We start from the raw sequence: 17,849 nt of genomic DNA, 5'->3' as shown, positions 1-17,849 counted from the left end.
GATGTTTCCATACAAACTGTAAGAGGCTAATTAGTTAAGATGAGCTATTATCAGCAGGAGAAAAAAACTTTTGTAGTGATAATCAAAATGGCCCATTTAGACAGTAGACAAGAAGGTGGGAGGATACTTAACTTAGAGAAATAGATCAATCTATTAGCCATCTTGATTATCACTAAAAAAGTTTTTTTCTCCTGCTGATAATAGCTCATCTTAACTAATTAGCCTCTTACAGTTTGTATGGAAACTTCCATCTTCTCTGTATGTGTATATATATCTTCTTACTATATGTCCCATTCTATGCATCCGATGAAGTGGGCTGTAGCCCACGAAAGCTTATGCTCTAATAAATTTGTATGTCTCTAAGGTGCCACAAGTACTCCTGTTCTTTTAGCTTACTGTGTACAACAGTAAACTCAGAGTTAATTTACAAAATGTTTTTCTAAACCTTTGACGTATTATTCCAGCACACTGTGTTTGCGAGTGGCTGTATACATTTACACTGAGCAAAAAGAATACTTATCCATTTTCTAAACTTTTCAGACTAATCATTTTGAATTACACATTTATAAAAGTACATAAAGTTCTGATTACAAATAACTGTCAAAGGGACACTAGCCGAGACTGTAGTTTATAACCAAAATATAGGTTTTGTCATTTAAAAAAAAAAGTGTCCAAAACCTACTAGTTATAGAAATGTTTTATTTATTTATTTGAACTTTAGAATGAGAACCAGGGTAAAACTGACTAATGTGTCAAAAGTAAACAGTATATATGCTGAAGAGTAGAACAGATTTCTAAAATTCTTTCAGTTTTAGAAATCTAAAGTCTGTTGATACAGGATAAATAAATGTTTAACTATTATATGACTTTTAACTTGACAATGTCCCTTTAATATAATATGTTTATAAAAATCCTTTAATGTCAGAGGTTCTCATATTGCTCTAGAAACCCTAAGATGTAGCTATTGCTCTGTGTGAACACAAACACAAAATTGTATCCATCAGTGAAGCACGGCCACTCTGGGACTAGAAAAAGATAATAGTTTAACAACATACAGCAACACTTTACCAATTTAGGACAGAAAGCATTCCTCAACCACCGCATCAATAGCAAAGAATATATTGTATACCTAGCTCTTATACAGTGTTTTTTCATCAATCTCAAAACACTTTACAAAAGAAGTAACACTATCCTCATTTTACAAATGGGGAAACCGAGGCACAGAGGTGTGAGGCGACTTGCTCGAGGTCACCCAGCAGGCCAATAGCAGAACGAGGAATAGAGCCCAGTTCTCCTGAGTTGCAGTCCAATGCTTATCCTCTAGGCAGGAAAAATGAATTTACAAAAAACAGATCAGTCTTTTCAGATGCAAATTTTCCCCTTTGACTACATACCTGCCAGCACAAAGCCTATTTACTCAACTGCAATGTTCCTGCGTACAGATACACAATAATTAGATTTAGGGGGAATGAAAAAAGGACCACCATATGACACCTAGAAGCGTTTATTTTATGCAACAAACTTAAATATGATCATGTGTACATAAAAGTGTACACTGTATCTATGCTGAACGATGCCAGGAAACATAATATTGATGCAACAGTCTTCTAAAACAAACATTAAAAATGAGCCTGGACAGGAAGACAAAATGCAAAACAGACCTTACTTCCAATCAGCACAATGCTCAAAATTGAGAGCAACCCTAACCATTTCCAACTTTCCTTACAAAGCTGCCGAAGTCCAACTATTTTTAAAAATTGACTTTTTTACATCAATAATAAAAATCTGGTGACAAACATTATAAAATCAAATGCTGGACTGTCTTTACTCCTTTAAAATTTTGAATATTCCAACAGAACTGCTGGAGTAAAAACACTTAAAAGTGATATATGTTTTTATAAAACAAACATCAATATGTACATTTATTGCAAATTATATTAAACTAAAATGGAGGAAAAATTAAAAAATGAAATGTCTACTTGCAAATCAATAATAATTTTAAGTGATTATTTTCCCACTCTGATAAAAATCAGAAAGCAACATTTATAAAATTGCCACCACATGACTTTTCATAGCAGGGAACTGAAATCTGTACATCTTATTTTTGCAGAAAAGTAGGCAGGCGGAAAGAATTATACATAAAACAGTCTCCAAAAGGAAAGCAAAGAAATATTTCTTGTGATTTTCCTCTACTCTTGTTTCCATTCAGTAGACATCTACTTTTTCTTGTGAAACATGGGAATAACCTGGCTCTCGGATCACAAATTTTCAATGTCAGTAAAAGAACCTCTCCTTTGACTTTCTTTAAAAAAAAAAAAATGCAGCATGAAAATTAATGGAGTAAAATACTTTTAAACTCCAGATATGCAGAAACTGGAACCAAGTGTTAAGCAATTTGCTTAATTATTGACTTTTCATAAAAAAAAGTCTCTGGGGAAATAAGTACAGATGCTTTTAGCCTCTTTCTCAAGAGTTTCTGCTTTACATTTCCATTGAGAAGGATTAATTTCATGTAAAAGGGAAGCATAGTTTTCCTTCTGTTTTCAGAGCTGAAAGCTGTGTGTTTTGAAGTAATTTCAGTTCCTGTATAGGAAATTTCAGAATCTTAGTTTTTGCAGAAGCTTGGAGTTTGCCTTTATTTGGCCTTCATTTCCTCCCTTTTCGTGTAAGCTTTCTTTTTACCTTATAGGGGAGAAAAGAAAATAAGAGTTAAATATTTGGGTAAAGAAAATTCAGTTACTTCTGAACCATTAAAGCCACCCTCACCAATGTGTACATTTAAGTTCCTACAATACGCTTGACTCTTCATTTGTGCTTTTAATCTTCCAGCGTTATACTGTATCTTCTTCTGGACTAGCTCAGCACTGGTTCAATAAGTCCACATTTCCCTACTGTGTATTTTCATGTTTTAACCAAAAGTGGTGATACAGAAACCTGAATGAAGATAGATATATGCTTTAATTTCCATAACCGACTAGCATTTTCTCCTGTTGAATCAGACTGAATTAATGCAGTAGAATGGGGAGAGTAACTTAAAACAACTGCTTTAAGAATTCAAGCCTACAAAAGACTATCACTGAACTCTTATCTAAAAGCAAGTAACCCAGCAAATACTTTTTCTGATATCCACAAATAATAGTCTAAAAAGCTAAGATTTTGTGATATGTCTCACACTCAAAGGTGATTTTTATAGAAGGAAAATGGGATTCCTTGCTTCCCTACTGCACAAACTACAATAAAATTATAAAACAGCCCTGTATGTCCCTGCTGCACCTTTAGGAAGCCTCCCTCTGCTAGCTCTGTATCCTCATTGTCTTCCTGGCTGCTCTCACAGGCTTTAAAATGATCCGTATCATTTGATGAATATCCTGGACTTGAGTCTATCTCCAACAGTGAATCTCCATCACTTCCCAGCACCTGGCTTCTGAAAAATGTTAACACTGTTTTGACATTCCTTTAGGAATCATTGAATTAATACACACTGCATGGCTTAAGTATGTAAAAAATTAAATACCACAGAATTTCAAGGAAAAGTGTAAAATACAGATTCTTTTTGACTATATGCTAATATGACCCTTTGTGGTTTTGGGGCCATTATCTGTCACTTCAAGCAGGTGTCTCAGCCCTGGTCTATACTACGAGTTTAGGTCGAATTTAGCAGCATTAGATTGATTTAACCCTGCACCTGTTCTCATGACAAAGCCATTTTTGTTGACTTAAAGGGCTCTTAAAATTGATTTCTGTACTCCTACCCGACGAGGGGATTAGTGCTGAAATCGACGTCGCTGGGTTGAATTTGGGATAGTGTGGACGCAATTCGACAGTACTGGCCTCCGGGAGCTATCCATTGTGACCACTCTGGACAGCACTTTCAACTCAGGTGCACTAGCCAGGTACAGAGGAAAAGCACTGGGAACTTTTGAATTTCATTTCCTGTTTGGCCAGCGTGGCGAGCTCAGGTGACCATGAAGTCCCAGAATCGCAAAAGAGCTCCAGCATGGACCGAACGGGAGGTACGGGATCGGATCGCTGTATGGGGAGAGGAATCCGTGCTATCAGAACTCGGTTCCAAAAGATGAAATGCCAAAATATTTGAAAAAATCTCCAAGGGCATGAAGGACAGAGGCTATAACAGGGACCCGCAGCAGTCCCAAGTGAAACTTAAGGAGCTCAGACAAGCCTACCAAAAAAAACAGAGGCAAACAGCCGCTCTGGGTCAGACCCCCAGACAAGCCGCTTCTATGATGAGCTGCATGCAATTCTATGTGGTGCCCCTACCACTACCCCACCCTTGTACGTGGACTCCTGCAAGGGGGGAGTCTCACGCAACAGGGATGAGGATTTTGTGGACGAGGAAGATGCAGATGAGGATGAAACCATTCTCCCAGACAGCCAGGAACTGTTTATCACCCTGGAGCCAATACCCTCCCAACGCAAGCTCCCGGACCTTGAAGGCAGAGGAGGCACCTCTGGTGAGTGTACCTTTGTAAATATAATACACGGTTTAAAAGCAAGCGTGTTTAATGATTAATTTGCCCTGAAGATGTGAGATGCATTCACAGCCAGTACAGCTACTGGAAAAGTCTGTTAACGTGTCTGGGGATGGAGCGGAAATCTTCCAGGGACATCTCAATTAAGCTCTCCTGGAGGTACTCCCAAAGCCTTTGCAAAAGGTTTCTGGGGAGGGCAGACTGATTCTGTCCTCCATGGTAGGACATTTTACCACGCCAGGCCAGTAGTACGTAGTCTGGAATCACTGCATAACAAAGCATGGCAGTGTATGGTCCGTGCTTGCTGGCATTCAAGCAACATCCGTTCTTTACCTCTCTGTGTTATCCTCAGGAGAGTGATATCATTCATGGTCACCTGGTTGAAATAGGGGAATTTTATTAAGGGGACATTCAGAGGTGGCTGTTCCTACTGGGCTGTTTGCCTGTGGCTGAAAAGAAATCATCCCCGCTGTTAACCACACAGTGGGGGCAGGGGTGAAATGATCATCCCAGAGAATTGGGGAGGGAGGGGGGGCGACCTTGTACCGAAAGCACATGTGCTATGTAATGTTAACAGCTTGGTTCACAGCGAGAGTCTACCCATTGTTCTCTAAAATGTGTCTTTTTAAATACTACTCTCCCTTTTTTCCTCCCACAGCTGCAAATGTTTCAATGCTCCCCCTGTCATCTCCGTCCCAGAGACTAGCATAGATCAGAGGGCGAAAAAAACACGCACTAGCGATGAAATGTTCTCGGAGCTCATGCACTCCTCCCACACTGAAAGAGCTCAGCAAAATGTGTTGAGGCAAGCAATGTCAGAGTCCAGGAAAGCACAAAATGAACGTGAGGACAGGAGGGACACGCAAGAGAAAAGGTGGCAGAATCAAGTGCAGAGGTGGTGGCAGTGTGATGAGGTGGTGGCAGGATGCAATGCTGAGGCTACTGGAGGATCAAACTAATATGCTCCGGCATATGGTTGAGCTGCAGGAAAGGCAGCAGGAGCACAGACTGCCGCCCCTGTGTAACCAACCACCCTCCTCTGCAAGCCCCATAGCCTCCTCACCCGCACACCCAAGAACGCGGGGGGGGGGAGAGGTGAGGGGTGAGGCGGCCCTCCGGGCCCCCAACCACTCCACCCCAGAGGACTGCCCAAGCAACAGAAGGCTGGCATTCAATAAGTTTTGAAGTGCAGTGTGGCCTTGTCTTTCCCTCCTCCCCTGGCAGTTATTCCCCTATTTGTGTGACAAATTAATAAAGAATGCATAAATTTGAAACAACAATGACTTTATTGCCTCTGCAAGCGGTGATTGAAGGGGAGAGGTCGGTTGGCTTACAGGGAAGTAGAGTGAACCAAGGAGAAACAAACAGAACTGTCACACCATAGCCTGGCCAGTCATCAAACTGGTTTTCAAAGCTTCTCTGATGCGCAGCGCACCCTGCTGTGCTCTTCTAACCGCCCTGGTGTCTGGCTGCACATAATCAGCGGCCAGACGATTTGCCTCAACCTCCCACCCCGCCATAAACGTCTCCCCTTTACTCTCACAGATGCTGTGGAGCACACAGCAAGCAGTAATAACAATGGGAATATTGGTTTCGCTGAGGTCTAACTGAGTCAGTAAACTGCGCCAGCGTGCTTTTAAACATCCAAATGAACATTCTACCACCATTCTGCACTTGCTCAGCCTATAGTTGAACAGCTCCTGACTACTGTCCAGGGGTAGATTTGCCCACTCCAAATTGATTCCCGACTGACCGGTAGCTGTCTGGAGTTGCAAGCTTCCAGAGGGCTATCGCCACTTGCTTGTGAACTGTGAGGGCTGCTCTCATCTTGGTATTCCTGCGCTTCAGGGCAAGGGAAAGCAAGTCACAAAGTTCCATGAAAGTGCCCTTATGCATGCAAAAGTTTTGCAGCCACAGGGAATCATCCCAGACCTGCAACACTATGTAGTCCCACCATTCTGTGCTTGTTTCCTGGGCCCAGAATTGGCATTCCACAGCATGAGCCGGCCCCATTGCCACCAGGATGTCCAAATTGCCAGGGCCTGTACTTTGAGAGAAGTCTGTGTCCATGTCCTCATCACTCTCATCACTGCGCTGCCGTCGCCTCCTCGCCTGCTTTTGCAGGTTCTGGTTCTGAACATACTGCAGGATAATGCGTGAGGTGTTTACAATGCTCATAATTGCTGGGTGATCTGAGCGGGCTCCATGCTTGCCGTGGTATGGCGTCTACAGGAGAGCAGAGTTGCAGTGGAAGTGGTGGCTGACGATGGATGCCAGGAGAGTAGATATTTATAGAGAACGATGAGAGGACCTGCGAGGTGGATTCATGAGAGCAGAGTTGCAGCGGAAGTGGGAGCACATGACAGCCAACATGGAGAAATTCGCTATCGAGACAAGAGCAGGACAGCAGAGTTGCAGCGGAAGCGGTGGTTTGATGACGAAGGTTAGCAGTCCTACTGCACCATCTGCTGAAAGCAGTATGGTGTCCACACAGAAAAAAGGCGCAAAACGATTGTCTGTCGTTGCTTTCATGGAGGGAGGGGCGACTGATGACATATACCCAAAACCACCCGCCACAATGTTTTTGCCCCATCAGGCATTGGGAGCTTAACCCAGAATTCCAATGGGCGGCAGAGACTGCAGAAAAGCTACCCACAGTGCAACGCTCCAAAAGTTGATGCTAGCCACAGTACTGTGGACTCACTCCGCCGACTTAATGTGCTTAGTGGGGACACACACAATTGACCGTATAAAAGCGCTTCCTAAAAAAATCAACTTCTATAAATTCGACCTAATTTCGTAGTGTAGACATACCCTCAGTCTTGATGTGAGATGGGAAGGCTGGGGAACATCTCATTCTGTCCCATACAGACTGAATTTAGTTGAAAACTAGAAACCAAAGTCTCTGTGGGCAATCCCCTCACTTCCTAAGTTGATGCTGTCACAGACATGATTTTCTCTATTCTGATATGACATCTCATATCAATAATGATTACAATCATGCCCATGTGATTTTTGGACTGCTTTCAAGATGCAGCCTCTTCCTTATTAAAAATTAATTTCTTGCTGTATTTTTTCACTTTTAAATTATTTTTAATCTATGATCTCTGCAAGCTCTTTAAAAAGAGCTTGCTGTGTAAATTACTAACAGACCTACTCAAATACTTATTTCAGGTTAAGTTGAGGTTTTTTTGAGCACATAACTTACTTATCATGTTTTTGCAATTTAAAGGTTCTTACATTTAAAACATGTTTGGAAAATGTAGGCATCCAAGGTTGTACTAAGCCAATTCTTCAAATTTTTTGAATGTTTAGTTCTGGTGTATGAAGTTGTGTTTCAGATGTAAAGACCGCTCAGTGAATGTATAAATCAAAGCATGTGTACAGAGAATGAAAAAGGGCTGTACCAAAGTCAAATAGCTGCTTGGTGAACGCACAGTTTCAATTTCTGTTATCCATTTGCTTTTTTATATTTTAGACAAGTGATTGTTTCAAGAAAGGACATGGATTAAACAAGCAGCAAAACCCAAATGTTTTTAAAAAAATTATTTCATTCATCAAAGATATAGTGCTTTTAACTTTGTTAGTTGATTGACCAGACCAGGGTCCTGAGTTAGAGCACATGTATATTTGCATTAGTAAATGGAGTGAAAAATTCCAACTCCAACACTCTTAGCTCTCTGACATAGTGATGCAGATGATGCCAATGGAAGCACCACATTCAAGAAATAATATTGTACAAAAAGAGGATATGGTTTCTGGTCTCATATACTATATTCAGTGCTCTGAGCCTTGTTCTCATAGCATATACATAGGTTTAATCTTGAGATACCCCAAGAAAAAATATATTTCACAATGCAATGTGCTGAGCCATGATGCTGGTTATTAGTAAATGTTTTGGTTAGAGTGTTTAACCATTTGTTGAATACATTACTTCTAAAGCTCAGGATATATCTTGGAGGTAGGAAAGATGCTATTTTTACCTTTGTAGATCAATTTGTCTCTGTGCTGGTGCTGCTTTTTTTGCTATGTCTTGCTGTTTTGGTGCTTTGGCATTACCTGCCTCTAAACCCCCTGAACTCTCTTGACCTACTGCTGCCCTTTTCCTTCCCCTGCCAGATGGTTTATTTGTTTCATCATTTTTTACTGTGGTGCCCTGAGATTCAGACTTTGGTGGACGCCCTCTCCTAGGTTTGGGAGGGGCTGGTGGTCCTGATTCATCTGCTTTTTTTTCTTCTGTTTTTTGATGAATGTTTTCTGATCCAGCTGCTGCTGCCGTTCTTTTTTTTCCACGTTCAGTGCTAATGTTTCCTTGTGTAGCCTGATCAGAATGAATCTCCTAGAAAAGAAAAGAAAAATTCCTATTTAGCAAAAACAAGATCCCCAAAGGCCAAGCTGTAACTGTTATCAGACAAAAGCATGAATTTCTGAAGCAGATATGCAACAAATCATACGAACACCCACCCAACATGTAAGGCTTGGTTCTAGTGAAAAAACATACCAAAATGGAACTTTTTGGCATAGTTTGCTTGCAATAAATTGAATATATGAAACCTATAATGTATGACACAGTGCATTTTCTTTCAGTCTCAAAGTAATTTATTTGTATTTTGAAAGTAACTAAGATTATGGTAGGACTATAACACTCTCACTTCCCACCATGGTCCTACGAGGCATGCTCCTTCACAGTCTCTTTGCCCATCACTGGGAGATCTACTAGAAGGGCAGTAAGCAATGTCTCTGGTGAAACAAGACTTTAGTGCAGCAAAAAGGGGGTTTACTTTAGTAGATGGATTTCTGAGACCAACCTCCAGTAAAGCTGTGGTAGTAGTAGTAGTAATAAAATAAAATAAAAAAACCCCTTCCAGAACACACTCCAGGACAAAAAAAAGGGTTTTGGGGAAGTGAGGAAGATGGAAACTGGGGTATGGGGGGAATCTCCCATCCGCACGTGTTTTGCCACGTTCACTAGGTACAGGGAGCAATGCGTGTGTGTATGTGGGGATAGGGGGTGTTCTTCCTCTTACATAGGGCAGGGCTGCGCAATGGACCCCTGGGCAAAGGGGAGAGGTGGTAAGTGGCCATCTAATCAGTGGCCCCTGGAACAGTTGCCAGCACATCTCACATGGAGGAGGAGAGAGGGGTATTCAAGGAACATACCTAAGATGATGACTGTTAACATCATGGCTCTACCATGGCAACAGACCCAGTGAAATTATTTACATTATTTCCTGTGTACCTTGAAAACCTGTAATTATTCATATGGGTAAAAATACAAGTAGAGCTGAATGGTCCCGGTAGCTGAAGCCATTTTTCATCAGACAGCTTATGAATAGAACACACAAGTCTGAACTTCAGATTAGCAAAAATATTGTGATGGTTTTGCATCTCCTTATTTATGCAGTTCAAGTACAATTACAGTGCAATTCATTACTCAATACCAGAGACAAAAAGAAAAATTACTCTGATGCCACCAGAACTTAAAATGGCACCTATAACATAAAAGAACTTCATCGCCAAGTTCATAATTCTGCCACCATCTCTTTACTTTCCACTAAGTAATACAGAACATTATATAATGTTTTTGTGAACCTGTCACATATTAATATAGCATTTTGAGTTTGCCAAGGGTTGTATACACTATTTAATCTACAAAAGCTGTAAATGTGCCATTGGTTTAAAAAAAAGGTTGCTCATCAGGAATGTACCTTAGGTGCCTGTGAAATGACCATTATTAAAAGGCTGAACTATTGCGGTCTTAGGAAACAGACTTGGTCTATGGTTCAGCCCATCAGAAATCAGCCATTTAATTATTTTTAAATCAGACCAACCATCTGGCTGACATTGCTTCCATTTGATATTCATTTGGCATCATGAAATATCTGTTAGTCTTTACTTTGCTATAGAGCAGTGGTTTTTGACCTTTTTTCATTTGCAGCTGCGTAAAAAATTTTGAACGGAGGTGCGGATCCCTTTGCAAATCTTAGTCTGCAGACCCCAGGTTGAAAACCATTGCTATAGAGTAATAAAACTTATAAACCCAAATATTTCCAAGGGTTTTTCAAACACATGAAAACAGTGCTAATTCCCCTGCCTCCTTTTTTTAAAGAGTGAAAAATTTAAAGGTTTTTGTTTAGCTATTTGATAAATGCCATATATAAATTTTTTAATGTGGCACCTGATCATCTCATGTAATTTAAAACACATCCATTAAAACCATTCACCATAAATTAGATGCGGTGTCTGAAACTAGGATTTCTCTCGTTAGAAGTTCCATTGTTATTTTAAAAATGGCTAAACAAACTTTATGGTAAGAGTTTTTTTCTATTTTTTCCTGTTTTTTTTTTTTTTTTTTAAATAGTCTCATATGAGGCATTTTGGTAGTGCCTGGGAAGAATTTTAATTTTCTACATTTTGGTCATAATGGTTATACACAAGTTGTTCTTGAAAGCTCCCTAAAAATTTCTAAGTAACAATAATTATATACAATTTATATCATATAGGGAAATAATTCAGCATGATGACAAATGATTCAAAATGTAGTATCAGAAAGAAAGGGTAGAGATTAAACAGATTCTATAAAATACATGCATGGAAAAAACATACACATCTCGGGAGCTATTTTTCCCCTTAGGCAATATTTTATTCACAGTGACCGTCAAGCTAGTCACTATTTGTATAATTTTGTGTAATCCTAGTTAGTTTTCCTTAGCAGTCAAGAGCAACTTAACGAACATTTTAAGGTCAAGCAATGGGAGCACTGGGAATGGAATTCAGGTACTCTTGGCTATAAACCTACTCTTCCCTCCTCACACTTGTGTGTGGATATAGGCTTTCTAGTATATGTTTCTGTAAAATACATTTCTTACAGGTTAGGAAGCTTTCAATTGGCATAGATCACCTCAATTAAAAAAACAGACATGTGGACACAGGATCACAAGTGTTTTTAATAACTAAAAAGAAAAGGAGTACTTGTGGCACCTTAGAGACTAACACATTTATTTGAGCATAAGCTTTCGTGCCACAAGTACTCCTTTTTGCGAATACAGACTAACACGGCTGCTACTCTGAAACCTTTAATAACTAAATTATCTTGAAGAAACAAGTTCTCACCAGGGCCAACAGCTTAGAATAAATTTGCTGTTCCCTTGAGCAAGATATCTTGGAATCACTATGAAGCAAATGAATAAGGGTTGAGATTTCCAAATCCAGGTAGGTAATTTAGCTACACAACACCCTGTGATATCAATGGGAGCAGTGTACCTAAATACCCTATAGCTCTGAAAATCTCAACCAAAATCTCAAAAAGTGGGAACATTTACTTTTTTGAACTGTCATATCTCCCATATGCCTTGTCCAATTTGTCCCAAACTTTACAGAAAAATTCCACCCTGGCAAAAACTCAGATTGTGAAATTTCAGAAAGATTGTTTCCATTTTGGAGAAGGTGCGGGTAGGATGTAATAAATCAGGGGTGGCCACCCTGTGGCTCTGGAGCCACGTGCGGCTCTGCAGAAGTTAATACGCGGCTCCTTGTCTAGGCACCGACTCCCGGACTGGAGCTACAGGCGCCAACTTTCCAGTGTGCTGGGGGGGGGGTGCTCACTGCTCAACCCCTGGCTCTGCCCCAGGCCCTGCCCCCGCCCCTGAGCCTGCCATGTCCTCGCTCCTCCCCCTCCCCCCAGAGCCTCCTGCTTGCCATGAAACAGCTGATTGGGAGGTGTGGGAAGGGAGGTGGAGGCGCTGATCGGCGGGGCTGCGGGTGGGCAGGAGGCGGGGAGCTAATGAGGGGCTGCTGACGTATTATTGTGGCTCTTTACATTGGTAAATTCTGACTCCTTCTCGAGCTCAGGTTGGCCACCCCTATCATAAATGATCTTACATGATAGCATCTTCAACCTTGTCTACATAACAATTAGCCTCTTTCCACAATCTGCACTTGAAATGCCTGCTTACATCTTTACCTAAATATTTACTTAAGAGACTGGATAAATATATGTATTAAATCATAAAATTAGCACTATCCATTCCCTTCTCTATAATTACAAAAATGTAGTACTGAACTTAGATTTTTTTTTTTTAAATTGTGTTCTATGAGAGAAGTATTTTCTTCTTTAAAAAAGCTCAAGGAAATAAAATATTAAAAAAATCAGAGTTTAAATACTATTTTGGTTGTGGCACAATCTAGTAGATACAAAGAAATGTAATGCTGGGAGGAATACTCTTTACTTAACTCTTGTGCTGTTGTGCATATTCCTCTCTCCCCTCAAAAATCGCTAACTGGGTGTTATAGATTAAGCATCTTTTCAACACCAATGACACATCATTTCTAGTGATTTTATTAAACTGAGTGCAATCTCTGACCACATACTGAACAGACCAGGCAGGTCTATCAAATATAAATAGTCAAACAAACTGGATATAACCTTAACTTAAAACAACATTAAAACTGTGAACAAACTGAAAAAAAGATGGGAAACGTGAAGGTTCCATTGTAGTCCCTTTGGTATTTCATAAAATAGGACGAACTCTCTTAACTAGTCCGTACTGTTTGACAATACATGCCATCTATCCATTTGTCTGAAAAAATCGTTAGTTGTTCTGAAAATGAGCTGTCTTTTTATGGGCTGACAAAAGAAATGAGATAATTACATTGAATGAGATGAGGCATCAATTCTTTCAGAGACCATCTAGGAAATGTTGGTATGTACTAAATGAATTTCTATGCCAGATTAGCTATAAAAATAGTGTTCACTTTTAAAAATATGAAATCTACCTTGTTTTTCACAGGTTCTGTCTTTGCTGGCGTGACTGAAATAATCCTCACTGGATTTTCATCATTTTCGCTGACCCCAGTTTCTGATATATCTGAACTCTGTTCCCTGTTAGAGGAATTAAAAACAATCATGTATGCAACTATTTTTTTCTTCTTAAACAACGCAGACAGACAGGAGCGCAGACTAAAGTAGAAAAAAAATCACCTGCCTTCACTTTTATATTCCCCTTATCAGAATGTTTCCCATACAGGCAAGTATTAACTTTCATTCAACTGTGATACCACCAGTTTGCAGGATAAGAACAAATCTATTAATCAGGACAAGAACTTGCACACAGCTGTTCCAGGAGGGGAGATTTTTCACAAAACATACCATATTAAGACTATTCAGAGCCATTACTGTGTGTGCCCCAGGACCATCCAAGCTTTGCCCCAGTTGAGGGACATATTCCAAATGGATATAGAAGTGGTACTACCCTTCAATTTTATGAAACAACTAAACCTTTAGTTGTACTCAACTTTCTTTCTTTAACCATTTAGCCTATCAAGTTCATCAACTATGAAACAAGCTAAACTCAGCCTTAAAATTTCAAAGTGCAAGCTCTCTCTCTCTCTGCAGTAGATTTTTAAAAAAATCAATGGGAGTTAGGCACTTCAATACCTTTCAAAATTTGTCCCTATGTACTTTAGAAAATAAAGCATTTTCCTGTCACATATTATAAGCAACATTTATTCCTACCTTTTCATTTTAGCCTTCTATTAAACTACATATTAACTTAAATGTACTTAATCAGCAAAACTCTTTGTTTTAACTGAGACACTACAGTCATTAAAAAGTGAAGAGAAATTATATTTATTGTTTATTAAGCAACATGATTAATCTTAATTCTTTCATATTAGAAACATGTGGGCTGTAGAATCTAATTACACAACAATATTCTTGTTAGTGGTTTATTAATATATTTTCAGATGGAAAAATATTAAAAACAAGTAGCGAGAGTGTTCAATCACATGGCATCAGAATACATTTGCAATCCATCTGGATCTGAATTGTCTTTATTATAGCTAATGCACACAGTGTACACAAGAAAGAAAATTCTCTTAATTTAGTGAGGTTGATAAGTATTGTCTCGAGGTGCTCAGATTCCATGGTGATGTACATGGTACAAGATCAATTATATAGAGATGCACCTGTGGTTTAGTTGATTGAAAACAGGGCAGGGAGTTAGGAGAGTTAGATTTTATTCCCGTCTACGCCACTGACTTGCTATACGATCCTGCACAGTTCACAACCTCTAAATGTGTCAATTATCTTGGCTATTTTAAAAAAAAGGATCACAAAGGTGTCTATAAAGAACCCTAGGCTATAGGAATAAAAAAATGCAAAGTATCATTTCCTGATTGTTCAAATTCAGCAAAGTACAATGGCATACAAACAAAAGACTTATTTCCAAAACACAGGAGTGTATAGTGTTAAATGAAGTAAATAGCTGCAAACAAATAAACACCATGTACCTTGATCTGTTTCCTGCAGGAGAGCTCAACTCTGAGTTTACACTAATATTGCTTCCAGTCTCTGATCCTGTGCTTCTAATATAAGGTCTCCTTCCAGTTGCAGATAATGGTTTGTTTACTGCACCTAATACACCAGTTGGTTTTGGCTAAAATGCAGAGAGATTTATTCAAGCTTTTATTAAAGGTATACAAACAGGAATTTTAAAAACACACTAAAATTTTTTAAAAATATTGTCTATGGTACAGTGAGGATTAACTGCACAACTATTATACTAAATAACCTCTTCCACTCGCAGCAATAATTCCCATCTTAACTAGCAACATGCGATAAAAGGCATTTGTGGGAGGTCTTTCCTAACACAATGGCTGCTGTCAATTGCTATGGACCATTCTGCTTGATTTTATAAAAAAATTATTATTCAGGGAACTTTGCATATCAGGCATGCAAATGGCCAATGACTGCTAATATCATACTGGGGGCCCCCAAAAAACCTTATGAAGGTGGCAGTATTCTGCAACAACTACCCAAATAAAGCAGAAGAAACTTGCAATCTATAGAAGACAAGTTGTGGGCAAATAAATACAAACTTTCCCAACAGAAGGGTAGGATTAGGTCCGCTGTCCAAGAAAACGTGAAATCTGAACATTCCTAATTCAGCATAAGGAAAGCTAATGTAAAATGCCAGTTGCTGTACATCACATCTTTTAGGGACTTCTGGCGCATGGCTGGTATCTTTGGTTTAGATGGACCGGATGGTAATCTATTTGTTCGGGGTGCCTAGACAGGAAAAGGAGGTGGTACTTCTCTTTGCACTATACACTCTGTGGGAAGCTAGGGCATTTTCTTTATAGCATGGTTGGCACAAAGCTGCTTCTCCAGTGGGTTTTCAGGTTTCCTTCTAGACCATGTTAAATAAAAATATTCTCTCCATACTGCTCTGGAGTTGGGGGTTAATTTAACAGGAAGCCAAGCAGGAAAACCATGTCACAGATGCTGAGCAGCCATCTGGCCAGCAGAACTGTAGCCTCTTGCGGCAGGGAGGCAACTAAACTATTAGGAGGCAACCAGGGCAAAGCCAAAAGACAGGATGTTTATTTTTATACTGCGTGCATACATGGCCGGTGGCTGAGACAGGAGATAGGGTATAATGCGGGGGTGGGCAAACTTTTTGGCCAGAGGGCCACATCGGGGTGCGAAACTGTATGGAGGGCCGGGTAGGGAAGGCTGTGCCTCCCCGAACAGCCTGGTCCCCGCCCCCTCCCACTTCCCACCCCCTGACCACCCCCCTCCGAATCTCCCACCCACCCAACCCCCCCAACCCCCCAGGCTCCTTGTCACCGGCCACCCCCTCCCGGTATCCCCATCCCCTATCTAATCCCACCTCCCTCCCCACCCCCTGACTGCCCCCCACAGAACCTCTGCCCTATCCAACCACCCCCTGTTCCCGTCCCCTGACCACCACCCCCTATCCCCCCAGAACCTCCACCCCATCCAACCGCCCCCTGTCCCCTGACTGCCCCCCGGGACTCCCTACTCCTTATCCAACCCCCCAGCCCTGGCCCCCTTACCATGCCGCTCAGAGCAGCATATCTGGGAGCTGCGCCGCCCGGAGCCAGACATGCTGCTGTGCTGCATGAGTGTGCAGCCCCACCGCCCAGGCAGGTGGAGGAGGGGGAATAGCAGGGGAGGGGCTAGCCTCCCAGGCCAGGAGCTCAGGGGCCGGGCAGGACGGTCCCGCGGGCCGAATGTGGCCTGCGGGCCGTAGTTTGCCAACCTCTGGTATAATGGCATGATAACATGCTAATGTCCTGCATAAAAATAGCCTGTTACTAAGTACATGGACCGGTAGTTACACTGCCCTGGAACAAGTAGCGCACTAAGTTTACTTGAAAGTTAGAGTTATGTGTTTTATCATAAAAACAATATACCACTTATGTACTGTCTGAAATCTGAACTGAGAGAAAGTGAAATAAAATGTTTACTTAAACATTAAAATGTCAGGGCACTGAATAAATGTTAATTTTTTCAGATGTTTGGTACAATAGTAATAGTTAAATAACTTAAGCAACAGAAAATAAACCAGGCCTGCTATTGTGTTTAGAGCTGCATTAGTGAGAAAAATATGTCCCATATTTAGCAAGAGTTGCTAGCTACAATAATGTTTCCAGAAGATTCAATTTAGCTGAATGACTACTATCAAAGAATCGAAGGGCTCAGTTTAAACAACCAGTGAAAATGTGTTTCAAATATTAACATTTCAGTAATCAAATTTCAAAACTATTTAAGCTATAAACGTAGGCAGTATTTCATAACTCCATCATGTACACAAATACTATAAAACTATTGCTTCTGACTCTAAGCAAAATTTACAGTAAATTATGTAGTACTATATAGTTACATGGAAGAGAGTATGTAAAGGAGCAAATGCAAATGAAGCGTAAATGAGAAATGTGTGAACTATGCTGTTCTTAAGATCTTTACATTTTACAAGGTGACAAAATCAACGCCTCCAAAACTTGTAAATGCCAGAATTAAGCATTTTCAACCTTGCTTCTGCACCCTTGTACGTACAAATTATAAGGCATCCTGTGATTATATGATAAATTACTATTTTTCCCTTCACAGATTTTTGTCAGTGCACAGGATGGACAAAGCAAGGACAGTAAGCACTGTCCCTTGCTCCCCTCTGAAAATAGTGTCAAATTAAAGGCATTTGTTGAGCCTTCTAGTAAAAGCAATTTACAATTCTCGCACCTATGTATAACTATTAATAATTAAAAGTAGCAAACAAACTTGGTAATACACTTTTTGAACTGCTGTACTGAGTCTTATAGTGATTTCTCTGAAAATGAAAAACTAGAATGCCTATTAATCGCTATATATCATGTGCAAAGTCATTACAATTAATTAACATACAGTACCTTTCCTGTTAAAAGAAGAACCCTTGTCTCTTCTGTAATATAATTCCTGTCATTACAGAAGTCCTGCGTGAAAAAAGGAAAATAATTAGATCTGCATTTGTCTTCTCTATTTTAAGGTTTTATTTTTATGTCAGTGTGAAAGATTTA

The 17,849-nt window shown here is 40.1% G+C and overlaps 1 protein-coding gene across 5 annotated transcripts in view; it reads right to left on the bottom strand.

Moving 5' to 3' along the window:
• Positions 1–1,488: 1,488 nt before the first annotated feature.
• PDS5A (PDS5 cohesin associated factor A) overlaps positions 1,489–17,849 on the bottom strand; it is a 185,386-nt gene continuing 169,025 nt past the window's right edge. For 2 of the 5 annotated variants that reach the window (XM_077815733.1, XM_077815731.1), the window contains exons 29-34: positions 17,703–17,765; positions 14,781–14,926; positions 13,266–13,371; positions 8,474–8,829; positions 3,274–3,424; positions 1,489–2,682 (exon numbers count right to left, since the gene is read on the bottom strand). In XM_077815733.1, coding sequence (XP_077671859.1) covers positions 2,647–2,682; positions 3,274–3,424; positions 8,474–8,829; positions 13,266–13,371; positions 14,781–14,926; positions 17,703–17,765 — 858 coding nt within the window. In that variant the 3' untranslated portion in view covers positions 1,489–2,646. The other 3 variants (XR_013345994.1, XM_077815732.1, XR_013345993.1) reach the window with 3 other exon arrangements.

The sequence above is a fragment of the Eretmochelys imbricata genome, chromosome 4 (assembly GCF_965152235.1).
Source record: "Eretmochelys imbricata isolate rEreImb1 chromosome 4, rEreImb1.hap1, whole genome shotgun sequence".
In the NCBI taxonomy this organism is placed as follows: Eukaryota; Metazoa; Chordata; order Testudines; family Cheloniidae; genus Eretmochelys; species Eretmochelys imbricata.
Note: the sequence above shows the minus strand (reverse complement) of the source record. Positions and strands in the feature narration are given on the sequence as shown.